At 37.9% G+C, this 19677-nt stretch overlaps 1 protein-coding gene across 2 annotated transcripts in view; it reads right to left on the bottom strand.

The window, feature by feature from the left end:
• The window catches only part of tsnax (translin-associated factor X), a 31060-nt gene extending 19900 nt beyond the window's left edge, over window positions 1-11160 (bottom strand). The window contains exons 1-5 of one of the 2 annotated variants that reach the window (XM_053620725.1): window positions 10909-10926; window positions 10754-10826; window positions 10562-10654; window positions 10093-10207; window positions 9384-9514 (exon numbers count right to left, since the gene is read on the bottom strand). In XM_053620725.1, the coding sequence (XP_053476700.1) occupies window positions 9384-9514; window positions 10093-10207; window positions 10562-10654; window positions 10754-10769 (355 nt within the window). In that variant the 5' untranslated portion in view covers window positions 10770-10826; window positions 10909-10926. Of the gene's footprint in view, window positions 1-9383; window positions 9515-10092; window positions 10208-10561; window positions 10655-10753 lie in introns of both variants that reach the window. The other variant, XM_053620724.1, reaches the window with a different exon arrangement.
• Window positions 11161-19677: the final 8517 nt, after the last annotated feature.

Here is a 19677-nt window from a genome sequence, read left to right as displayed (position 1 = left end):
ATGACTGGTGCGCCGCGCAGGAGAATTCCACCATCCAGCGGACGAGGGGAGAGTATAAAGGGCCGCTCTTCCGCTCGACGCGAGAGATTCCGCTCACATGACAAGTGCGCATGGCTTCCTGCGAGCTCTTAGCATTGGTGTCACTACGCGTGTTGACTAATCGGCATTGTGTGTGTGTTTGTTTCTCCCTTGCAGAGGACTCGGACCCGAACGAATCCTCCGCTCCCTAGCTGCACGCGCTGCCTGACCGCCGAGAAGAGCTTCGATTCCTCCGGAAAGCATCGGTGCGACGCCGGAAGCCCTGCAGCCCACTGATCCCGCACCACACGCTGCCACACCCACACGCAAGCACATGAGCGCACACGAGAGCACGCACGTACACCCCCAGAACCTCATAAATAAAGAAAACTTTCGTTTCGCAGTTACAACGGCTTCCTGTGTGTCTGTGCTCCACCCACCACGGGCTAATATCCTTACTATATTTTATATATATATATATATATATATATATATATATATATATATATATATATATATATAGCTACAGTTCATTGAGGGAACCATGAATGCCAACATGTACTGTGACATACTGAAGCAGAGCATGATCCCCTCCCTTATTCCAGCATGATAACGACCCCAAACACACCTTCAAGACAACCACTGCCTTGCTAAAGAAGCTGAGGGTGAAGGTGATGGACTGGCCAAGCATGTCTCTAGACCTAAACCCTATTGAGCATCTGTGGGGCATCCTCAAACAGAAGGTGGAGGAGCACAAGGTCTCTAACATCCACCAGCTCCGTGATGTTGTCATGGAGGAGTGGAAGAGGACTCCAGTGACAACCTGTGAAGATCTGGTGAACTCTATACCCAAGAGGGTTAACGCAGTGCTGGAAAATAATGGTGGCCACACAAAATATTGACACTTTGGGCCCAATTAGGACATTTTCACTTAGGGGTGTACTCACTTTTGTTGCCAGCGGTTTAGACATTAATGGCTGTGTGTTGAGTTATTTTGAGGGGACAGCAAATTTACACTGTTATACAAGCTGTACACTCACTACTTTACATTGTAGCAAAGTGTCATTTCTTCAGTGTTGTCACATGAAAAGATATAATCAAATATTTACAAAAATGTGAAGGGTGTACTCACTTTTGTGAGATACCGTGTGTAATATATATATATAGAGAGAGAGAGAGAGAGAGAGAGAGAGAGAGAGAGATAGATAGATAGATGCACACTCAGCAAAAAAGTAAACTTCCTCTCACATTCAACTGCTTTTATTTCAAGCAAATTTCTTAACGTTTAAATTAGTATAGTATACATTTGACAAACAGAAATGGAGTCCCTGAACAAGTGGGGGTCATCAATATCAAAAGTAACAGTCATTATCTGGTGTGGCCACCAGCTCCTTCAAGTACTATAGTGCATCTCATCCTCATTGACTTCACCAGACTTGTCAGTTTTTGCTGTTAGATGTTACCCCACTTTTCCACCAAGGCATTTGCAAGTTCTCGACTACGTCTGGGGGGGGACACATGGTTACATGTAATCTTCCACTGCAAGGACGATCAGCTGTCCTTCCTGTCTCCCTGTAGCACTGTCTTAGGCATCTTACATTACAGACATCGCAATTTATTGCTCTGGCCACATCTGCAGTATTCATGCCTCCCAGCAACAGGCCTATGGCATGTTCACACAGGTGAGCAGGCATCCTAGTCAGTAGAAAGGTCTCTTTAGTGTCGTAAGTTTTTGTATCTGTGACCTTAATTGCCTACCGCCTGTAAACTGTTAGTTACTTATGGACCGTTCCACAGGTACATGTGCAATAATGGTTTATGTTTCATTGACCAAGCATGAAAAACATTGTTTAAACCTTTTCCAATAAAGATCTGTAAAGCTTATTTGGATTTTACAAAATTATCTGTACAATACGGGCACACACACAGAGATAGATAAATAACCTTGGGGTTTCACAGCACCAGAGGTAAATACTTATGCAGTCAGAACTCATGCTATATATGTATTTTGTTGGTGATATATGTTCAGATATATGACAGAGTATGATCTTGATATGCATTGATTTAATGAATAATTCATACAGGGCTACATTCAACAGTCTTTTCGATTTATACATTTGTGCTGGGTTGAAAGCATTTCACAAGATAACCACGCTGTGTATTTCAATTCTTCGGTTCAGTAATGTTCCTGCCTAGAAGACACTACTCTTCCTAAGGGGTGGGGTGGGGATATCCTTTAGTGCAAGGAGATATAAAGTTTGAACATAGATGATCTCAAATAATAAATCTCAATTAACATTAGAAGAAACAGTAGAACAAACTGATGAAGCAGAAACTGTAATTCAAGTAGCATGACCTATATACCACTGATAGGCAAGGATGCTAATCTATCTGGAGCTACCAGGAAGGCCATTTTGGCAGTTACTTGAAACTGCACGCCTTATATGATGATGCCATTTACCAAAGTGCAGTGGAGACAGCAAGACTGTTCCAGAGTGGAGTAGAGACAATGAAGAAAACGGCTTCCTGTGGTTTTTGGGTTACAGTTGTGAAACCAACTGATCCAGAACAGTTCCAACTCCTGACAGAATGCCTAATGACAATCAGAGGTTGTGACTCTGAATAATTTCTAGAACTTTAAGGTAGGGCTGCACAATTAATTAATATTGATCTCGATTACAATTTTGAGTGCCCACGATCACATGAATATGATCAACTGTGACACTGACATTTAAAGTTCGTCTTCTGCTCGTAGAAAACTCCACTGCTTATCAAATCAAGCACTTCCTAAACTTACAGCCAGTCACCATAGAGTGGTGCAGGGATGACATCATTGTGTATGCCAAAATCCAAAAACGAGTTAGCATTTTAGCCCTTACAGTTCCATCTTCCCGAAGTCAATACAATTCAAAATATTTTCATGCTTAATTCTACGACAAAGTACACAAGTAATACCCGAATCGTGAGGTTTTTAAAGCTTTTATGTATATTGAAAAAGGCGATTGCTAACATGTTGCTAAATGGGACTACAGACGTTGTCGCAGACATTAAACGTCATCATGCCAAACAGGAAAAATCTTTGCAGATAAACTGGTTCAGGAATGCTGTGCAAAATTCGCAAAAAAAAAAAGTTAATTTGTAGCATACGGTTAGTTTTTTTTTATTTCTGACTTTAAACTTCATAAAAATTGTGTTCATTTGTGAAAATCATCTTTATGGACAAAATATGTAAGTATTGTAAACTTTTGTTGATCACTGAGCTTATTTTTTGCAATTAACAAAAAGCCTATGGGAAAATCCTATTGGGAACCAGTGTGATGCTAACTTCTGGGTTCTGGTACACTTGATTACAGAATGAAAAAATATAAAATGGCCAGCTCTTGTTTTAAGTGCATAAAAGATATATTGGCTGAACATGAGACTTCCATAAATGGGTAATACCATTTAACCACAGGCTACATAAAACATTTACCAATAACCTGGTTTTAAATGTAGGCTACCTGTGCAAAGGTGCTGCCTTGCCTGACTTCCAACAACCCTACTGCTTGACCTTATCTAAATTAAACAAAAAGACATGAATGGCAAGACAAAAATACATAACAAATACATACAGTGACTTGGAAAAGTATTCAACCCCCTACAGATTCATCTGGATTACAAATGACACACAGATATACACAGACTGGGCTAAGTTCCCACCAGCTTTTTACTGGTTGGGACTGATTTTTGCCCATTCTTCCTGGCAGACTTGCTACAGTTTATTCAGGTTGGTTGGATGATGCCTGTGGACTAAAATTTCCAAACAATGGTACAGAATCATGATTAGAATGAGATCTGGACTTTAAATTGGCCATTGTAGACCATTCAACTTCTTGTTGTTCAATCACTCCTGTGTTGTGTTGGCCTTGTGCTTGTCCTGCTGTAAGGAAAAGTTTCTTTCAAGCTTTAGTTGGTTTTATTTTGTCGTTGTTGTTTTTAGCAAATTGAAGCAGGTTGTCTTGCAATATCTCCCTGTATTTTGTTTCATCCATCTATTCTTCAATTTTAACAAGATGCCCAGTTCCCACTGAGGATAATCATTCACACAACATGATGCTGCTACCTCCATACTTCACTGTTGGGATGGTGTTTGCTGAGGAATGGGCAGTACCATCTGCAGCACAGATAGTATTTAAAAATGTGCCTAAGAAGCTTCATTTTGCCTCTTCTTATTGATATATCATAATATATGCACCTTGCCACGTTACCACGTCAAACGTACATTAACGTCAGCTACCGCATAGAGTTTTATCAATAACCTCCCAGAGGTATGATTAGATCACCGTCTGATCCCAAAGAACTTGATCAGGCGACTGAATGCTTAGAGTCAATGTTGCGCTAACACGTTAGATAAGGTAGCTTCACTTAAAAGAAAAATAATTAGAGAGAAAAAGCTAGTACCCTGATATAACAATCACACACGCACCTTAAAACAGACCACTCGAAAATTAGAAGGTAAATGGCATCAAACCAAAATGGTAGTATTTCAAACAGCATGGAAGGAGAGAATCCTGAACTATAGAAAATCTCTTAGTGCTGCTAGATCAGTCTATCTCACCACCCTAATTGAAGATAACAAAAATAATCCTAGATTCTTATACAATACTGTAGCAAAATTAATTAGGAATATAACCACCACAGAAACTTGCACACAATCATTATATAGCAGTGAGGATTTCATGACTTTTTTCATTGGCAAAATTGAAAGTATTAGACAAAAAATTCAGACTATTAATTTACAACTAGACAGTCTTATAACTAACCCTGCAGATAATAATATAGCAATATCAGATCAACAATTAGAATGTTTACTCCCCTTAGAGAGACTGAACTAACTTAATTAATTTCTCCATTAAAACGTCAACCTGTATTCTAGACCTATCGACCTGTATACTAGACCCTTACCTACATGTTTCTTTAAACATATTATTCCAGAAATAATCAAACAGCTTCTACAAATCATCAATTTTTTCCTTAGCACTGGCTATGTACCTAAATCATTTAAACTAGCAGTTATTAAACCTCTGATTAAAAAAAAACCTGACCTCGACCTGTCAACTGTCCAGCCAATGTCAAATCTCCCCTTTATCTCCAAGATCTTAGAAAAGGTTGTAGCACAGCAGCTATGCTCGTACCTACATTGAAATAACATTCATGAAATGTATCAGTCAAAATTTAGTCCTCATCATAGCACAGAGACAGCGCTGGTTAAAGTGGCCTCTGATTAGGGTTGTGTCTCCTTGCTTATGTTGCCCAACCTTAGCGCAGCTTTTGATACAATTGATCATACTATTCTCCTAGACTAGAAAATGTTGCTAGCATTAAGGGAACAGCCCTCTCCTGGCTCAGGTCTTATTTGACTGATACTATCAGTTCGTAGATGTAAATGGTGACTTCTCTATACTGAGGTAAAGTTTGCTGTTCTGCAAGGTTCTGTTTTAGGCCCACTGCTTTTTTCTTTATATATGCTACCTCTGGGTCAAATTATTCGTAAACATGGAATTAGCTTCCACTGTTATGCTGATGACACACAGTTGTATATTTCAGCAAAGCCAGATGACAGACACCAGCTTAATAAAGTTCAGGAATGTGTAAAGGACATTAGGCACTGGATGCTTATTAACTTCAGTTTACTTAATAGTGACAAGACAGAAGTACTTATACTAGGACCAGATGCAGCTAGAAATAAGTTTTCTGATTACATAGTAATGCTGGATGGCCTTTCTGTTTCATCATGTGCAACCGTAAAAAAGACCTTGGTGTGATTATTGACTCCGGTCTTCATTTGACACTCATGTAGATAATATTACTAGGATAGCCTTCTTTCATCTCAGAAATATTGCTAAGATAAGAAATAAAATGTCACTACATGATGCAGAAATATTAGTTCATGCTTTCGTCACCTCTAGGCTAGATTATTGTAATGCCTTACTGTCTGGATGTTCCAGTAGGTGCATAAACAAGCTCCAGTTAGTCCAGAATGCAGCTGCAAGAGTCCTTACTAGAACCAGAAGATATGACCACATCACCCCTATCTTATCCATACTGCATTGGCTCACAGTAAAATTTAACTTTGATTATAAAATACTACTACTAACCTATAAAACACTAAATGGTCTCATGCCACAGTGCCTGAGCGAACTTTTGGTCTTTTATGATCTGCCACGCCTACTTCGATCAAAAGGTGCAGACTGTTTTGGTACCTCAAATAGTGAAGTCTACAGCAAGGGGAAGAGCTTTCTCTTACAAAGCCCCACAGTTCTGGAACAGCCATCCAATTAGTGTTCGGGACTCACACACAGTCTCAGTGTCTGCCTGAAAACATTTGTTTAGTCAAGCTTTTTGTGAATATTTTTTTTCTTAGGTAAAGGAGCAGATATAGTGGGCTCATAGGCATAGAATGTTGTGGTGAACTGGGATGTTTGGATACTGCCGCCGCCCCCCCCCCCCCCGCCCCCTTTAACCTGTTATCCCAGGTTTGTTGATGGCGGAGTGGCTGGCTGCCTTATGTCCCAGGGCACCCTCATGTCCGTTTTACCTTCTGGCTCTTCCCTTTAGTTATGCTGTCATTGCTAGTCCCTGATTGCACTCATGCAGAGTATATTGTCCTTAACCATTATGGGACAATAAGAATACCTAATAATCTCTCCCTCTCTTTCCCTCTCTCGTTCTCTTTCTGTCGAGCTACACATGATATTCCTGAGATACCAGTGATCCTAACCCCATCTGCTCTCCGTACTTGCCTGATCTATCCTGATGCACTACTTTTACACAACTTCTGGTAGGAGTTCTCATCAATTGGAAGTCACATGCTGCTGCTGAGGATGGTCCCACATGGTGCAGCCTAAAGATCATTGAGATTACTGAGAATCGTACCACTTAAAAAACAAAGATGATTCACATGAACAGTTATGCTATGATGGCTAGGACTACAATTGCTATGATAGCTTTAAGATTGTAATTGCTACAAACAGTTTTGAACTCAAGTCTCCATCAGTGAACAGTGGATAAGTTCAACAAAACTGACTTTATGTAAAATCCATAAGGCATTTTCCTGGTTACACAACTGCACTATTTGACCATGTAGTATTAGCACATTTATAGAAGGGATTTATTTATAAGCTTACTATCCAGTGTCACCCAGATGAGGATGGGTTCTCTTTTGAGTCTGGTTCCTCTGAAGGTTTCTTCCTATCATCTCAGGGAGTTTTTCGTTGCCTCTGGCTTGCTCATTTGGGATGAATTCATACATTTAAAACCTATATCCTAAATTTATATATTTTTGTAAAGCTGCTTTGGGACAATGTCCATTGTTAAAAGTGTTGTACAAATAAAACTGAATTGGGTTATCTTTATTTACTTTGAGAACTTGTATGAACATCTGATGATGTTTTAGGTCATATTTATTCAGATATAGAGAAAATCCTAAAGGGTTTACAAACTTAAGCACCACTGTAAATGACCCAAAAACATGTTATAGATTGAGTAGGCTTTCACACATTTAGCTAGACAGAAAGGGAGGCAAGTTGACTAACAAGACCCAAACAGAACTCCAACTACACTCCGACTACAGTATTTCTCAATATGAAGAAGTTTCTGCAAATAAAATTCATCTACTATAAAGATCATGTCTCCAGATTTATCATTCCACCCTTTGCATCTGACTGAAGTGTTATTCTGACATATAAGACAAATGCTGATTCAGCTTTCTGAAACAATTAGCGCACACACACACACACACAGACACAAGGAGGTGGAGGCTTTTATGCAGATGCTGACATAGCCATAGGGACAGGGGGAAGAATAATTGAGGGGGTCCCAAATGCTTACATACACCGACACAGAAATATGCTGATACATACTTTGCTCTATTTTTTAATTAATGATATGTCAATCAGGCAATTGTTGAAAACAGATGTATGGAAAGTTCTGTATTAAGGAAATAATTAACTAATTAATTAACTAATTATGTCTAACTTGTGGTCCTCTATAATTATAGCTGAATTATCCTAAATAGTATGTCTATAGTTAATGACAAATGCAGACTCCACATTCTGAACGATTCTTTTGTTTTTGCTATACACTATAAACATTTGGGTTTGAGATCAAAAGATGAATATGAAACAACAGATCAGAATTTCAGCTTTCACTTATTGACATTTACATCTGGATGTGTTTGCTTGTATTTTCTCATTTGTAAGTCGCTTTGGATAAAAGCGTCTGCTAGGTTTCTGTTTTTTTCTTGCTCCCCGCCTCCTTTAATAATGTTTATATCTGACAGTGTTATTTGTTGGGTACACGTTTGTGTATTCTGTCTCATTACTCACCATGCAAAATGTCATAAATAAATATTTTTAAAAAAGAACTTAGAAGGAGAAGCATTGAGGAGCTTGGCCTATTTGGGAACTTTAAGAAAAACCTCTAGAGTGAAGGTCCTTAATGAAACTTGTTAAAATGATACCTAGAGTGTGCAAAATTTCATTAGATATACTGAAGAATATATAAAAATATAAGATAGTCTATATGTGTTATTTCATAATGCCAATCCCTTCATTATTATACTAAAATATTCTAAAATAATAAAAATAAATAAAAGCCACAAAGCAATGCCCATGAATTGCATGTTGTCTTTTCTGGCAACAAACCTGCCCCTAACAGGATTTTAGGTTGATGCCATTTTTAGAAACTGATCTATTAAACTAGCATACAAAGCAGTACTTTAAGTTGCTCAGGATAACGGCTAATGCAGTAAATGTAACTGACAGGCAGAATTTAAAACCTTCGTCCCTCATACTAAATCTAAATCTGCAGTGAGAGGGTCACTCTGCTGGAGTTTGAGTGGTGCTATTTTTTTTTTTTTTTACTTTTCCATACTCTTCCAAGCTATTCATATTTTTTTTTTTTTTTTTGCAGCCCTCCATGATGTGGGGTCATCATGAAAACTCACATAATGATAACAATAACAGAGAACCAGTTTTGTGGTAGGAATCATAAATACTCAAGGACAGAAATGTAATGATAAATTATGAAATGGTGTATATTTTATAAAACCTGTATTGTTTAAATCAAATCATCTTTGAATTTATCAAACCAAATGACTATGTTTTAATCCATATTTTGATCAACATTATTTTTAGTCACATGCATTTTTATTAAATCTATTTTTATCAATGATCAAAAACCTGTTATATAATTGTCTGCAATTTATAACATTATACTTTTAAAAAGACTTCCAAATGGTCTGGTGCTTAACTAAAATTAATTCTTCTTTCTACTACCTATAAGTGTTGGATGCTTGTAGATTGTTCTATGATGGGAAAACTAACCTGACATGAAGGCTTTGTGGAACTGATAGAGATCTTCTTCTCCAAGCTCCTCAGATATGTGACCAATTTTCTGCCTCACAGCATCCAGTCTGGCATCTGCCTCATTCAAAACCTCTTCAACATTGGGTACACTGTAGTTCAGTCCCATACAAAAAAAATCATATTGTTATTCATTCAACAAGCATTTTATTTAGTTTTATTACACTATGTTCACATTAGAGATGAACCAAACTATCAGCCACCAAAAAGGTTACGGTTCCATATTCTAAAAAGAATAATATATAAGAAATCTGACACAAAGCATTTCAGTCTTAACAGGATAGTGGATTCTTAAAGGTCACATCAACATTGTTTTGTGGAGTAATGTACTGGGTTTTTTTTTTTTTAAATAATAAACTGTGTTTGTTACCTTGAAACGTTTCAATTAAATATTAATTAAACCTCCCATTTAAAAAAATAACATTATACAATAAAACACATTATTACGATTTATGCAACATCATCCTGGTTTTAAATCCAGTTTGTTCACTGCACTACAGAATGATTAGAACTCTAAGTTGACAGACAGACAAACTGTTTGTAAACAATTTAAAATGAACAATAAATGTTCTGGGTTTATTCTTTTCTTGAAATACATCATAATTCTTCTTAACCTTTCAAGATACATAATTAGTTGTATTTCCAGATATCTGACCTAGCCAGCTTTTACCTTGTCACTCTGTGTAGCAGAAATATTGTCCTCTTGCTCTCAATTGTGATGTCTCGACTCAGTTTGACCAGACGCTCATATTTGTCATGCTTGGTGTCAAGTTCTTGTTGAAACACTGAGGTTAAAAAAGCACCAAAGAACACAATCTTATCAAATCATTTACAAATGATCATAGAGAGGGAAGTGCAGCTTTACTTATTTTCCAAACACTTATCAAACACTGTATCAACCAATGAACTGAATTTGTCATGCATTTCAGAACCCAGCGGCTTAAAAATTAGTTTATTATTTTATTTAGCCAGATTACCTTTCACTCCCCATGCAATAGAGCTTGTTCATGTCTTGAAACTACGGCATATTGACACAGAACCACTTAGGACTCAAATCCAGTAACTGATAGTAGATCACAGTTAGACTTATTCTTATTGAAGTATTAATAATTAAAGTTGGGTCATGCTAATAGCTTTACTTTTAAATGCCTCAATCACAGGAGATGATCTATTCACACATTCCTCTGTTTTCTGCGCTGATTCTGTCTTCCTTTTTCGGGCGCATCCGTTGCCTGACAGAAATCAAAATCACAGTTTATTATAACACACACTTTAAGGTAAACACGGATCTACTAAACAAGTTAGCTAACAAGTGAAAATGAAAAACCTACCTTCTCTTTTACTCATTTCTCTTGAGAGGAAATATGTTGTAGATCAAATAAACGTGCCCTATATATTATACACCTAAAATATTGAAAATATTGGAAATTTTTATTCCAATTTTCAGTATAAAATGCACCTTATAGTGTTATATAAACGAATGTACCGGTTATTTGAGTTATTCTTACTGCGTGCATATATCCAAAAATGGATCGCTGCGTGTATATATCCATGGAATGTTTATCGTTTTTAAAGGACTTTGATATTTACTGCACACGTAAAGAATATCATGTACAAGACGTTGAGATCAATAACGCGTGATAAAGTAAGCAACATATAAAGAGGAAAAGCATGTACGAGCGTAGTGAATGAAATGGCCTACCGGCCAAACGAAAACAAAACTTGCAAAATAAAAGTCACAAAATCTGATGCACACTAGAAAAAAACGGAGTCATTATAATTATCATTAAAGATAAATAAATTAATATAATTAAAGGTGCTCCTGAAAGTATGCAAAGCTTTTCTTCTGACACAGAGGTACTTTTAAAACAAATGTTTAACGTTCTCCTAACTTTTTTGTTGCTAAATAACACCTTTAAAAATCCATTCATTGTGGACTTGAAACGTGTCTCTGCCACACAAGTCCCCTTGGGTGAGCTGTTATTATAGAAACGATAATGTATTAGAACGAGCCCTTATTATAAACAGAGTTGTGTATAACGCGTTACAAAGTATTCTAATAACTTTTTTGATAACAAGGTAATGTAACGCATTACATTTTAAATGTATATAATTTGATTACAGTTACTGATATCAATAGAATTACATTACTTGCATAAAAAATGTATTGTTAAGAAAACAATTTTAAGTAATATGCATTTTTAAAATAAATCATATTTTGCGCAGGTGCCTGCTGCATAAACTGGCCTGGGCAATCGGGGCCATAACACCAAAGATTTTTTCTTTAGCCCCGAATAATTATCCACTTGGCGCGGTTTGTCACTACGTAACTGAACATCAGTAAAAGACGACGGTGTTAATGTTATATCTTCAGTGAACGAAGGCGAGACCAATCAGACCGGGTTTACAGGAAACTACGTAGAAATGTTCATGTCTTATTGGCTGACAGTTCTATATTCTGCCACACACTAGCTCAGGCAGTCAATGTGAGAAAAAATCTGTTGGTTTTTTTTTTTTTTTTTTTTTTTTAAACTAATAAAGGGGTTGAAACTCAAACAGTAACATCCTCTGATGCTCAGCAAGAAAACAAGGTGTGTAAATGTCTATATGAGTTCCAGCTTTCATGCACATGATATGAGCAGAGCATAAGGAAAGATTATGTACTTTGTATGGCACTGTAGCAGCTAAACCCATAGCTTAATTGTGCCTCCCCTTTAGTGATACCAAACTAGCCTAGTTAGAAATGTTTTATATTTTATTGGGCTGGTAGTCCTATAAACAGTGACAAGGAAGGCAGAGCACTCTCCTTCATTGTAGGTGATTTTCATCTGAATGACAGACGGACTCTCTAAGCTCAGTCAGAATAAGCAAGAATACATATAGCACCACCCAACTGGCTTAGTACTGTATGTGTTTTGAAATGAAAAGGGCTGCGTCATGATGAAAAGTGGACAAATAACAATATACTTAATATGCCATTTCCCTTTCCTGAATAGTGTTTAATGTAGTCAGATGCATCAAACACTACTTTCATTTTATCAACTAGAAAACAAAATTTATTTAAAATAAATACAGATTCATCTTATATTTTGCTCCAGTTCAAGGAGTAAATCTTGTAGATTGTTCGACAAGTTCACCTCAATGTGTTTCCTGTGAATGGAATGGATCAAGCATGCAATTTTTTTCCCAGTGAGTGTAATAGGAGTAAAGGTTTGATATAGATTAGATATAGATTTTCCAGGACGTATCCTCTTTTTCGGACCTTAAAAAAATATCTGGCCAATTTGTAAATTTGAGAAAATGTCCGGGATTTGGCTTTAGTTTCATTATGATGTGCTTATGGTCTAATACTGCATTCATTTCTCATTTGTAAGTCGCTTTGGGTAAAAGCGGTTGATTATAAAAGGCTTACAGCAACTATTGGCCAAATTCCTGCCTCTCAACCATCAGCCTACTCTCAATGAACGTGCGAAGTCAAAGCGATGTTGTGTACGACATCAGATAGTTGCTTGACAATAGCAGCAAATGACAGTTGTCCTGAGTCGATGACCATATAATGTCATTTTAATTTCATGTTATCATATTGCTTTGTATTACATGGACATTCAAATGTGTAAATGATGGCAGAATGTACACTTGCAGCATCTAATATTTTATTTTATTCCATTGACATTCAAAAGAATGTAAGAAAAAATGTAAAACGTGGACAGATCAAAACCAATTTTATTAACCAGCAACTCCATTTCCCAGAATGCACCATGAAATACAAACATGGCTGACAACAACTCCCAGTGGAACACACAGACACGTCATCTTCTCCTGAGGACTCCTAATCACACACACCTGTTCGCAATCACACCAGGCTATTTAAGAGACTCTCATACACACAAGCACGCCATTATAAACTGAGCTAGAGATGCAGATTGGAAGACACGACACGACACTAGAGAACTATCCGGGGGAAAAGCACTGCCCCCTAATTAACTATTTAAAAAGAATTGGTATAAGTGAGAGAATTTAGTAATCTATAGTACGAATAAATAGTATATAACTATTTATCTCTTTACTTTCTTTTGTGTATGCAGTATTGTTTTGGTATTATTATTACTAGGGCTTTTTTTTCTTTTTTTTCTATTTAATTTTGGTATTATCACTATTAGTATTTATTTATTATTTTTCTGTACTATTAATTTTTCTATTTTATTTATTTTTTTGTTTTTTTCCTGCCAATCTACTGCCCACACTCCAGTCCAGTAGGTGGTGGTAATGCACCTTTAGTGGTTTGCTAACCACCATTAAAAACAAGAAGAAGAACATGCCATTATGTAGTATTATGCCCAGTTGACTTGTTTCTGGCACTCGCCAAACCTTTACCGTGTGTCGTTGCATCCAAGTTCTTTTGGAGCCAGTTGGTGTCCCAATACTTTTGGAGTCATAATAGAGTCACCATAGAGTGGCGCAGGGATGACGTCATTTTGTGATTCCAAAACCCGGAAACGAGTTAGCATTTTAGCCCTTCTGGTTCCATCGTCCCAAAGTCAATGGGTTTTTGGTTAAAAGCCTGAAAAAAGGTCTGTGGTGAACACAAGCTCAAAATATTTTCATATTTTATTCTACAACATAAAGTACACCAGTAGTACCCCACTCATGATTTTTTAAAAAGCTTTTACGTGTATTGAAAAAGGTGGTTGCTAAGAAGTTGCTAAATGGGATTACAGACATTGTCGGGGACGTTAAACATCATGCCGTACAGGAAAAAACTTTGCAGATAAACTGGTTCAGGTATGCTGTGCACAATGAAGATTCATCCACAGGGTAAATCTGTATTATGGAAAATGTTTTTAAATCAAGTTTGGAAAAGTTGTCGGAAGCTTGGTGATGTTGAAGTCGAGCGACCATGGTTTGTTTGTTTGTTTATAGCATACGGTTAGCTTTTTATTTCTGGCAATTGTATTTAGACTTCAAACTTCATAGAAGTTGTGTTCATTAGTGAAAATTATCTTGATGGACAGAACATGTTAGTATTGTAAACTTTTGTTGATCACAGAGCTTATTTCTGCAATAATCCAAAAGCCTATGGGAAAATCCTATTGGGTTTTTGTTGTGGGAGCCAGTGTGATGCTAACTTCCAGGTTCCAGTACAAAATGACGTCATCCCTACACAACTCTATTGGGTGATTTGGCTGCGTCTCTCCTCCTGTAAACACTGTTATTGCCTTTTCTGCATAGGCCTGACTTGTTTTCATTTTGTTGCATATTTTCCTTTGGTTGACGGCATATTAATTTTTACTTATCCTATATTTTGTGTACAATTTTATTTATATTCTGCTTCTACGAGATGATGCACTTTAAGGACCAGTCTAATTTGATGCAAAGATTTGTACATTAGCAGGAATGTAGCACAACATGGAGGTGAAAGCAGTGGTCTGTTTATTTAAATGTAAAAGTGCAATAAAAATATGTTGTCCCTAAAATCAGTGAATAATTGTGATAAATAATCGTGATATCAATATTTATCAAAAAATTTTGTGATTATCATTTTGACCATAATCCTGTAGCCCTACCTCTCACAAGTAACTGGTGACAAACGGCCACTTTCACAAAACCAGTTATTAATTCCAAATGAATATACATCTTGTGTAATGGAACTTTAAAAATACCCATCTCAATTTCCTGCACAAGTACGTCCGAGCCACAACAAGTCTCACTCAAGAATGGTAACACACGATCTAAAACAAAAGATAGCATTGCACCCATGTCTCGCAAAATAATGACAGGAACCTGATCTTTCTCTGGGCTATTAAGAGAGACCATGCTCTGACAAATGAACAGCTCATAAACTGCATCAATTTCTAGCTTAGGCTCACTACCCAACATACATACAAAACCAACACTTTGTGGGGGTTTTGACTGACCCTTCATATTCAAAATTGCTAAAATCAAATAACCAAAATCAAATCACCAGTCTCATGACAATAGAAACATTCATGGTTGTCAGCAGATGGTTTTGAGTTTTTAAACTTTTTAGAATATTTCTCAAAACTCATTAACTGAGGCGGTTCACAATGAGCGGGTACTATGAACACATTTTTTCAGCAAGAAGCTGTTCATTTAAATATTTTTTTGTTCGTTTAAATACACCACAATTTTATCTGGAAACAAATTTTTTAAATCCTCAATGAATACAAGTTCGTGGAGTTGACCAAAACTAATGACTTTGCTGGATTGACAACACATATCAAAGAGTGTCCATTTTTCACAGGCATACTCAACTATGATTGATAGTTTTTATATGGGAACAAAATTGTTGTCTGTAAGCTTCTGGGTCCAGCTCATAAGCCCTCAAAACAGTAGGTTTAACAGTTTCATAATTTAGATCATCAGTAGCCAAAGCCAAACAAACCTGCTGAGCCTTACCCATCTACAAACATTGTAGCAAAAGAGGCCACACTTCTCTTGGCTAACGCAAAGCTGTGGCAACCCGTTCAAAAGCACAGAAATATGAATCAACCTCGGCCTCCCTGCATGGGGCATGAGGGCGATTTGTCTATTAATATTGAAATCAACAGGGTTAACAGAAGGTGTAGGCAACAACGAATCAGAATAATGAGAATCTACCAAATTAGGAGATGCTGAACCTTGTGTTCGAATAGGTCCTACTGATGTTCTACCCTCAGTCTGCGTTTCCAACTCACACTGCTTAAATCACAAGCCTTTTTTTTGTTTTATTCTTGATGATTACAGCTTACAGTTCATGGAAATAAAAATGTCAAAAATACAGATATGTCACAGCGTCGCATTCCTTGTGTCAAACCACTCCTGAACCAGAGACAACGTCAGAAGCGTCTTACCTGGGCTAAGGAGAAAAAGAACTGGACCGTTGCTCAGTGGTCCAAAGTCCTCTTTTCAGATGAAAGTAAATTTTGCATTTTCATTTGGAAATCAAGGTCCCAGAGTCTGGAGGAAGAGTGGTGAGGGACAGAATACAAGTTGCTTGAAGTCCAGTGTGACGTTTCCACAGTCAGTGATGATTTGGGGTGCCATGTCATTTGCTGGTATTGATCCACTGTGTTTTCTCAAGTTGAGAGTCGATGCAGCGTCTACCAGGAGATTTTAGAGCAGTTCATGCTTCCACCTTATGACAAGATTTATGGAGATGCTGATTTCCATTTCCAGCAGGACTTGGCACCTGTTCACAGTGCCAGAAGTATTAGTTACTAGTAACTGGTTTGCTGACCATGGTATTACTGTGCTTGATTGGCCAGCCAACTCACCTGACCTTATAGAAAATATTTATGAAGTGTAATCAATATGTGTAACTAACATCTGGATATGTTAATGAAGTGTATTCAATATGTATAACCAATATTTAGAATTATTACTTAAGCATAATCGAATAATCAATATTAGTTAACAAGCATAATCTATATGTATAATCAATATTTAGAAGCATAATCTAAATCCACAGAACAATGTTTGATCAAGTTATATTCTAAGTGTGTATTGAGTTAGATGAATTCTGTGTCTTACTGTACAATAATTTTTTTTTTCTGTACCAGCCTGTATCTTCCTCCACAGAAGCAAATAACTTTGAGGCCAGATACCAGTTAACGAGTTGGGATAAGGCCTTAGGAGGGGAGGTAGTTTTCAGCTAGTACAGCAGGTAGAAGCAGACAGAAACTCATTGAGGCCTAAAAAGGGAGTGTTGGTCAAGGTCAGGGAGAAACAAAAAAACAAAGACTGAGTGAAACATTTTTTTTTAAAACGAAACCTTGTCTTCATAAAACTGTTCCAAGAAAAACAACTAACTGCTCATGCTCCACAAATTTAAGATAACATATAGACATGAATAATTAATTGTGGTGAAGAACATTTGTCTGTTTTTAATGAGGAAAGGCAAAACACCGCCTACGATGAGTATGCTGTGGAGAAAGGTATAAAAAAAAAAGGGCTGTGTGTTTTTGCATAATTTAGACTTTCTGCAGACTGTCTCACTTTATTGTTTCAATAAAGTTTATTTACTTGTTGATATCTACTAACCCTCTGTCTCTGAAGTTTTTTGACTTAGGCTGGAAAGATTGTTTGCCACGACATAATTGGTGATCTCCGACGTGATTGATTAAGGAGCAAAGAGGGAGACTGAAGCTGTGAAGACTGGCCCAGGGGAAAACTGCACAAGCGTGGCCACTCATTTTAAGGTAACCAGTTTTCTGATTTTTTTAGCTAAATACTTGCGTGGTTTTCCTACGGGTCGGCCTGAGAGTTTTTTCGATAGTTTTTTCCCCTCACAAAAGCTCCTTCAAATTATGAACTAAATTAAGAAAAGAGGGTTTTTGGATCTCAAAAAAAAAAAAAAATTAAAACTGCATGCAGAATATGTGTATATTGTAGTGTTTTGTCTTGAGCAGTGTGTCTGCAAGCCTGCAGTGTCTAGGTGTAAAAAGGAGTCAGATTGGATACTGAGGAATGTGGATTGACACTTAAGACCCAACAGTTTTATTTTACAGGGAATTTGCTGAACTGCTGAAATAAGTGTTTAAGTGACGTTCTAGGCAGAACTAAGTTCCCGTTTGTCTAAATCACTTAAAACTTCTAGACCTGTAATATATAAAAATATTCCCAGAAATTGGATGTGTGGGCTTTTCGGTCACCTACCCACATGTAGATTGTGTGATCCAGAAGAGGAGACTGGGTACGTTACACAACGATTTACTGAAGCCGGAAAAGTTTCTCCAGTTACTTAGAATCTCGATAGTTGGACTTGGAAAATGATTCATTGTCATAAGGAATTGTGAAAACTCATGTTTGTCAAGCATAGATTTGGCTTATTTTTATTTTTAATTGTGGAGATGGATTTTTCTGTTTTCAATCCCATATTTAGCCTTTCATGTGCTGCAGGTCAAAAAACTGTTAACAAAGCTCGTTCATTTAAAATATTTTTAAAAAATTAATAGAAATTTGCACTTTGAAACCTGTTTTTAAAAGTTTGTGTTTTCAGGCCCCAAAATGACTGGGTTACGCATGTAACCCTGTTCCCTTTCAAAGGGAAATTTCCTCTACTACTGGAGTGCCTCTCGCGGGAGACCGGCATCTGAAGCTTGTGCAAAATCATGCCTATTTATAGGCCTGCCATGATGTGATATAAATATGGCACCTGTAAACCACGCCATCAGCCTCTAATATCTGAAGCGAAGACGCAATTCACAGGCCTGCTCTGTTATGACAAAGCTACGCAACGTCTCGTTCCCTTCTCAGGGAACAGGGTTACATGCGTAACCCAGACGTTCCCTTTCAAAGGGAACTTCGACGTTGCGTTTAGCATAACACTATGGGAACGAGAATACCCACTCTGTCATACTGAGGGTACGGCCTGTTCAAGAAGACCCAAGCCCGAGGGTTACTGCAAGACACTCGAGCCAGAGGTGGAATGAATATCCAGGCTGTAATAATGAATGAATGTGTGTGGCGTAGACCACCCTGCAGCAGCACACACATCCTGTAAGGATACCACTTTGGACAAAGCCTTTGCGGAGGCGACTGCCCTAGTGGAATGAGCCCTTATGCCCAGAGGAGTAGCGTGACCGCGCGCCTCCTAAGCAATAGAGATTGCTTCCACTATCCAATTAGAGATGCGCTGCTTTGACACAGCATCACCTCTACTGTCACCACCAAAGCAGACCAGCAGCTGCTCCAACTTACGCCACTGGCCAGATAGGTGGACGTAAGTACAGAGAGCCCTTACTGGACACAGCAGGTGCATTCTCTCTTGTTCCGGTGTGGGGAATGGAGGAGGGCAGAAAGCCTGCAACACCACAGAGTGGGCAGCCGATGTAGGCAATTTAGGAATATAATCTGGCATAGGATACAGGAAGGCCTTGGCCAATCCAGGGGCAAAGTCAAGGCAGGAAGGGGCAACAGAGAAAGCTTGTAGATCTCCTACTCGTTTGAGAGATGTCAGGGCCAGCAGAAGAGCTACCTTCAGAGTCAGAAGCTTCTCAGAGGCTGACCCTAAGGGCTCAAATGGAGCCCCTGGCAGACCTTCCAGGACCACAGAAAGGTCTCAGGAAGTTATGTGCGGCCTGAATATTGGCCTCAGCCACCTGACACCACGCATGAACCTCGAAGTTAGAGGATGTTTCCCCACAGAGGCTCCATCAACAGGGGCATGGCTGAGTGAAACGGCGGCCATGTAAACCCTGATTGAAGAAGGAGCCCACCCCGCTGAGAAACGTTCTTGTAAGAACTCCAGGACTAT

The sequence above is a fragment of the Ictalurus furcatus genome, chromosome 3, assembly GCF_023375685.1.
Source record: "Ictalurus furcatus strain D&B chromosome 3, Billie_1.0, whole genome shotgun sequence".
Lineage (NCBI taxonomy): Eukaryota > Metazoa > Chordata > Actinopteri > Siluriformes > Ictaluridae > Ictalurus > Ictalurus furcatus.
Note: the sequence above shows the minus strand (reverse complement) of the source record. Positions and strands in the feature narration are given on the sequence as shown.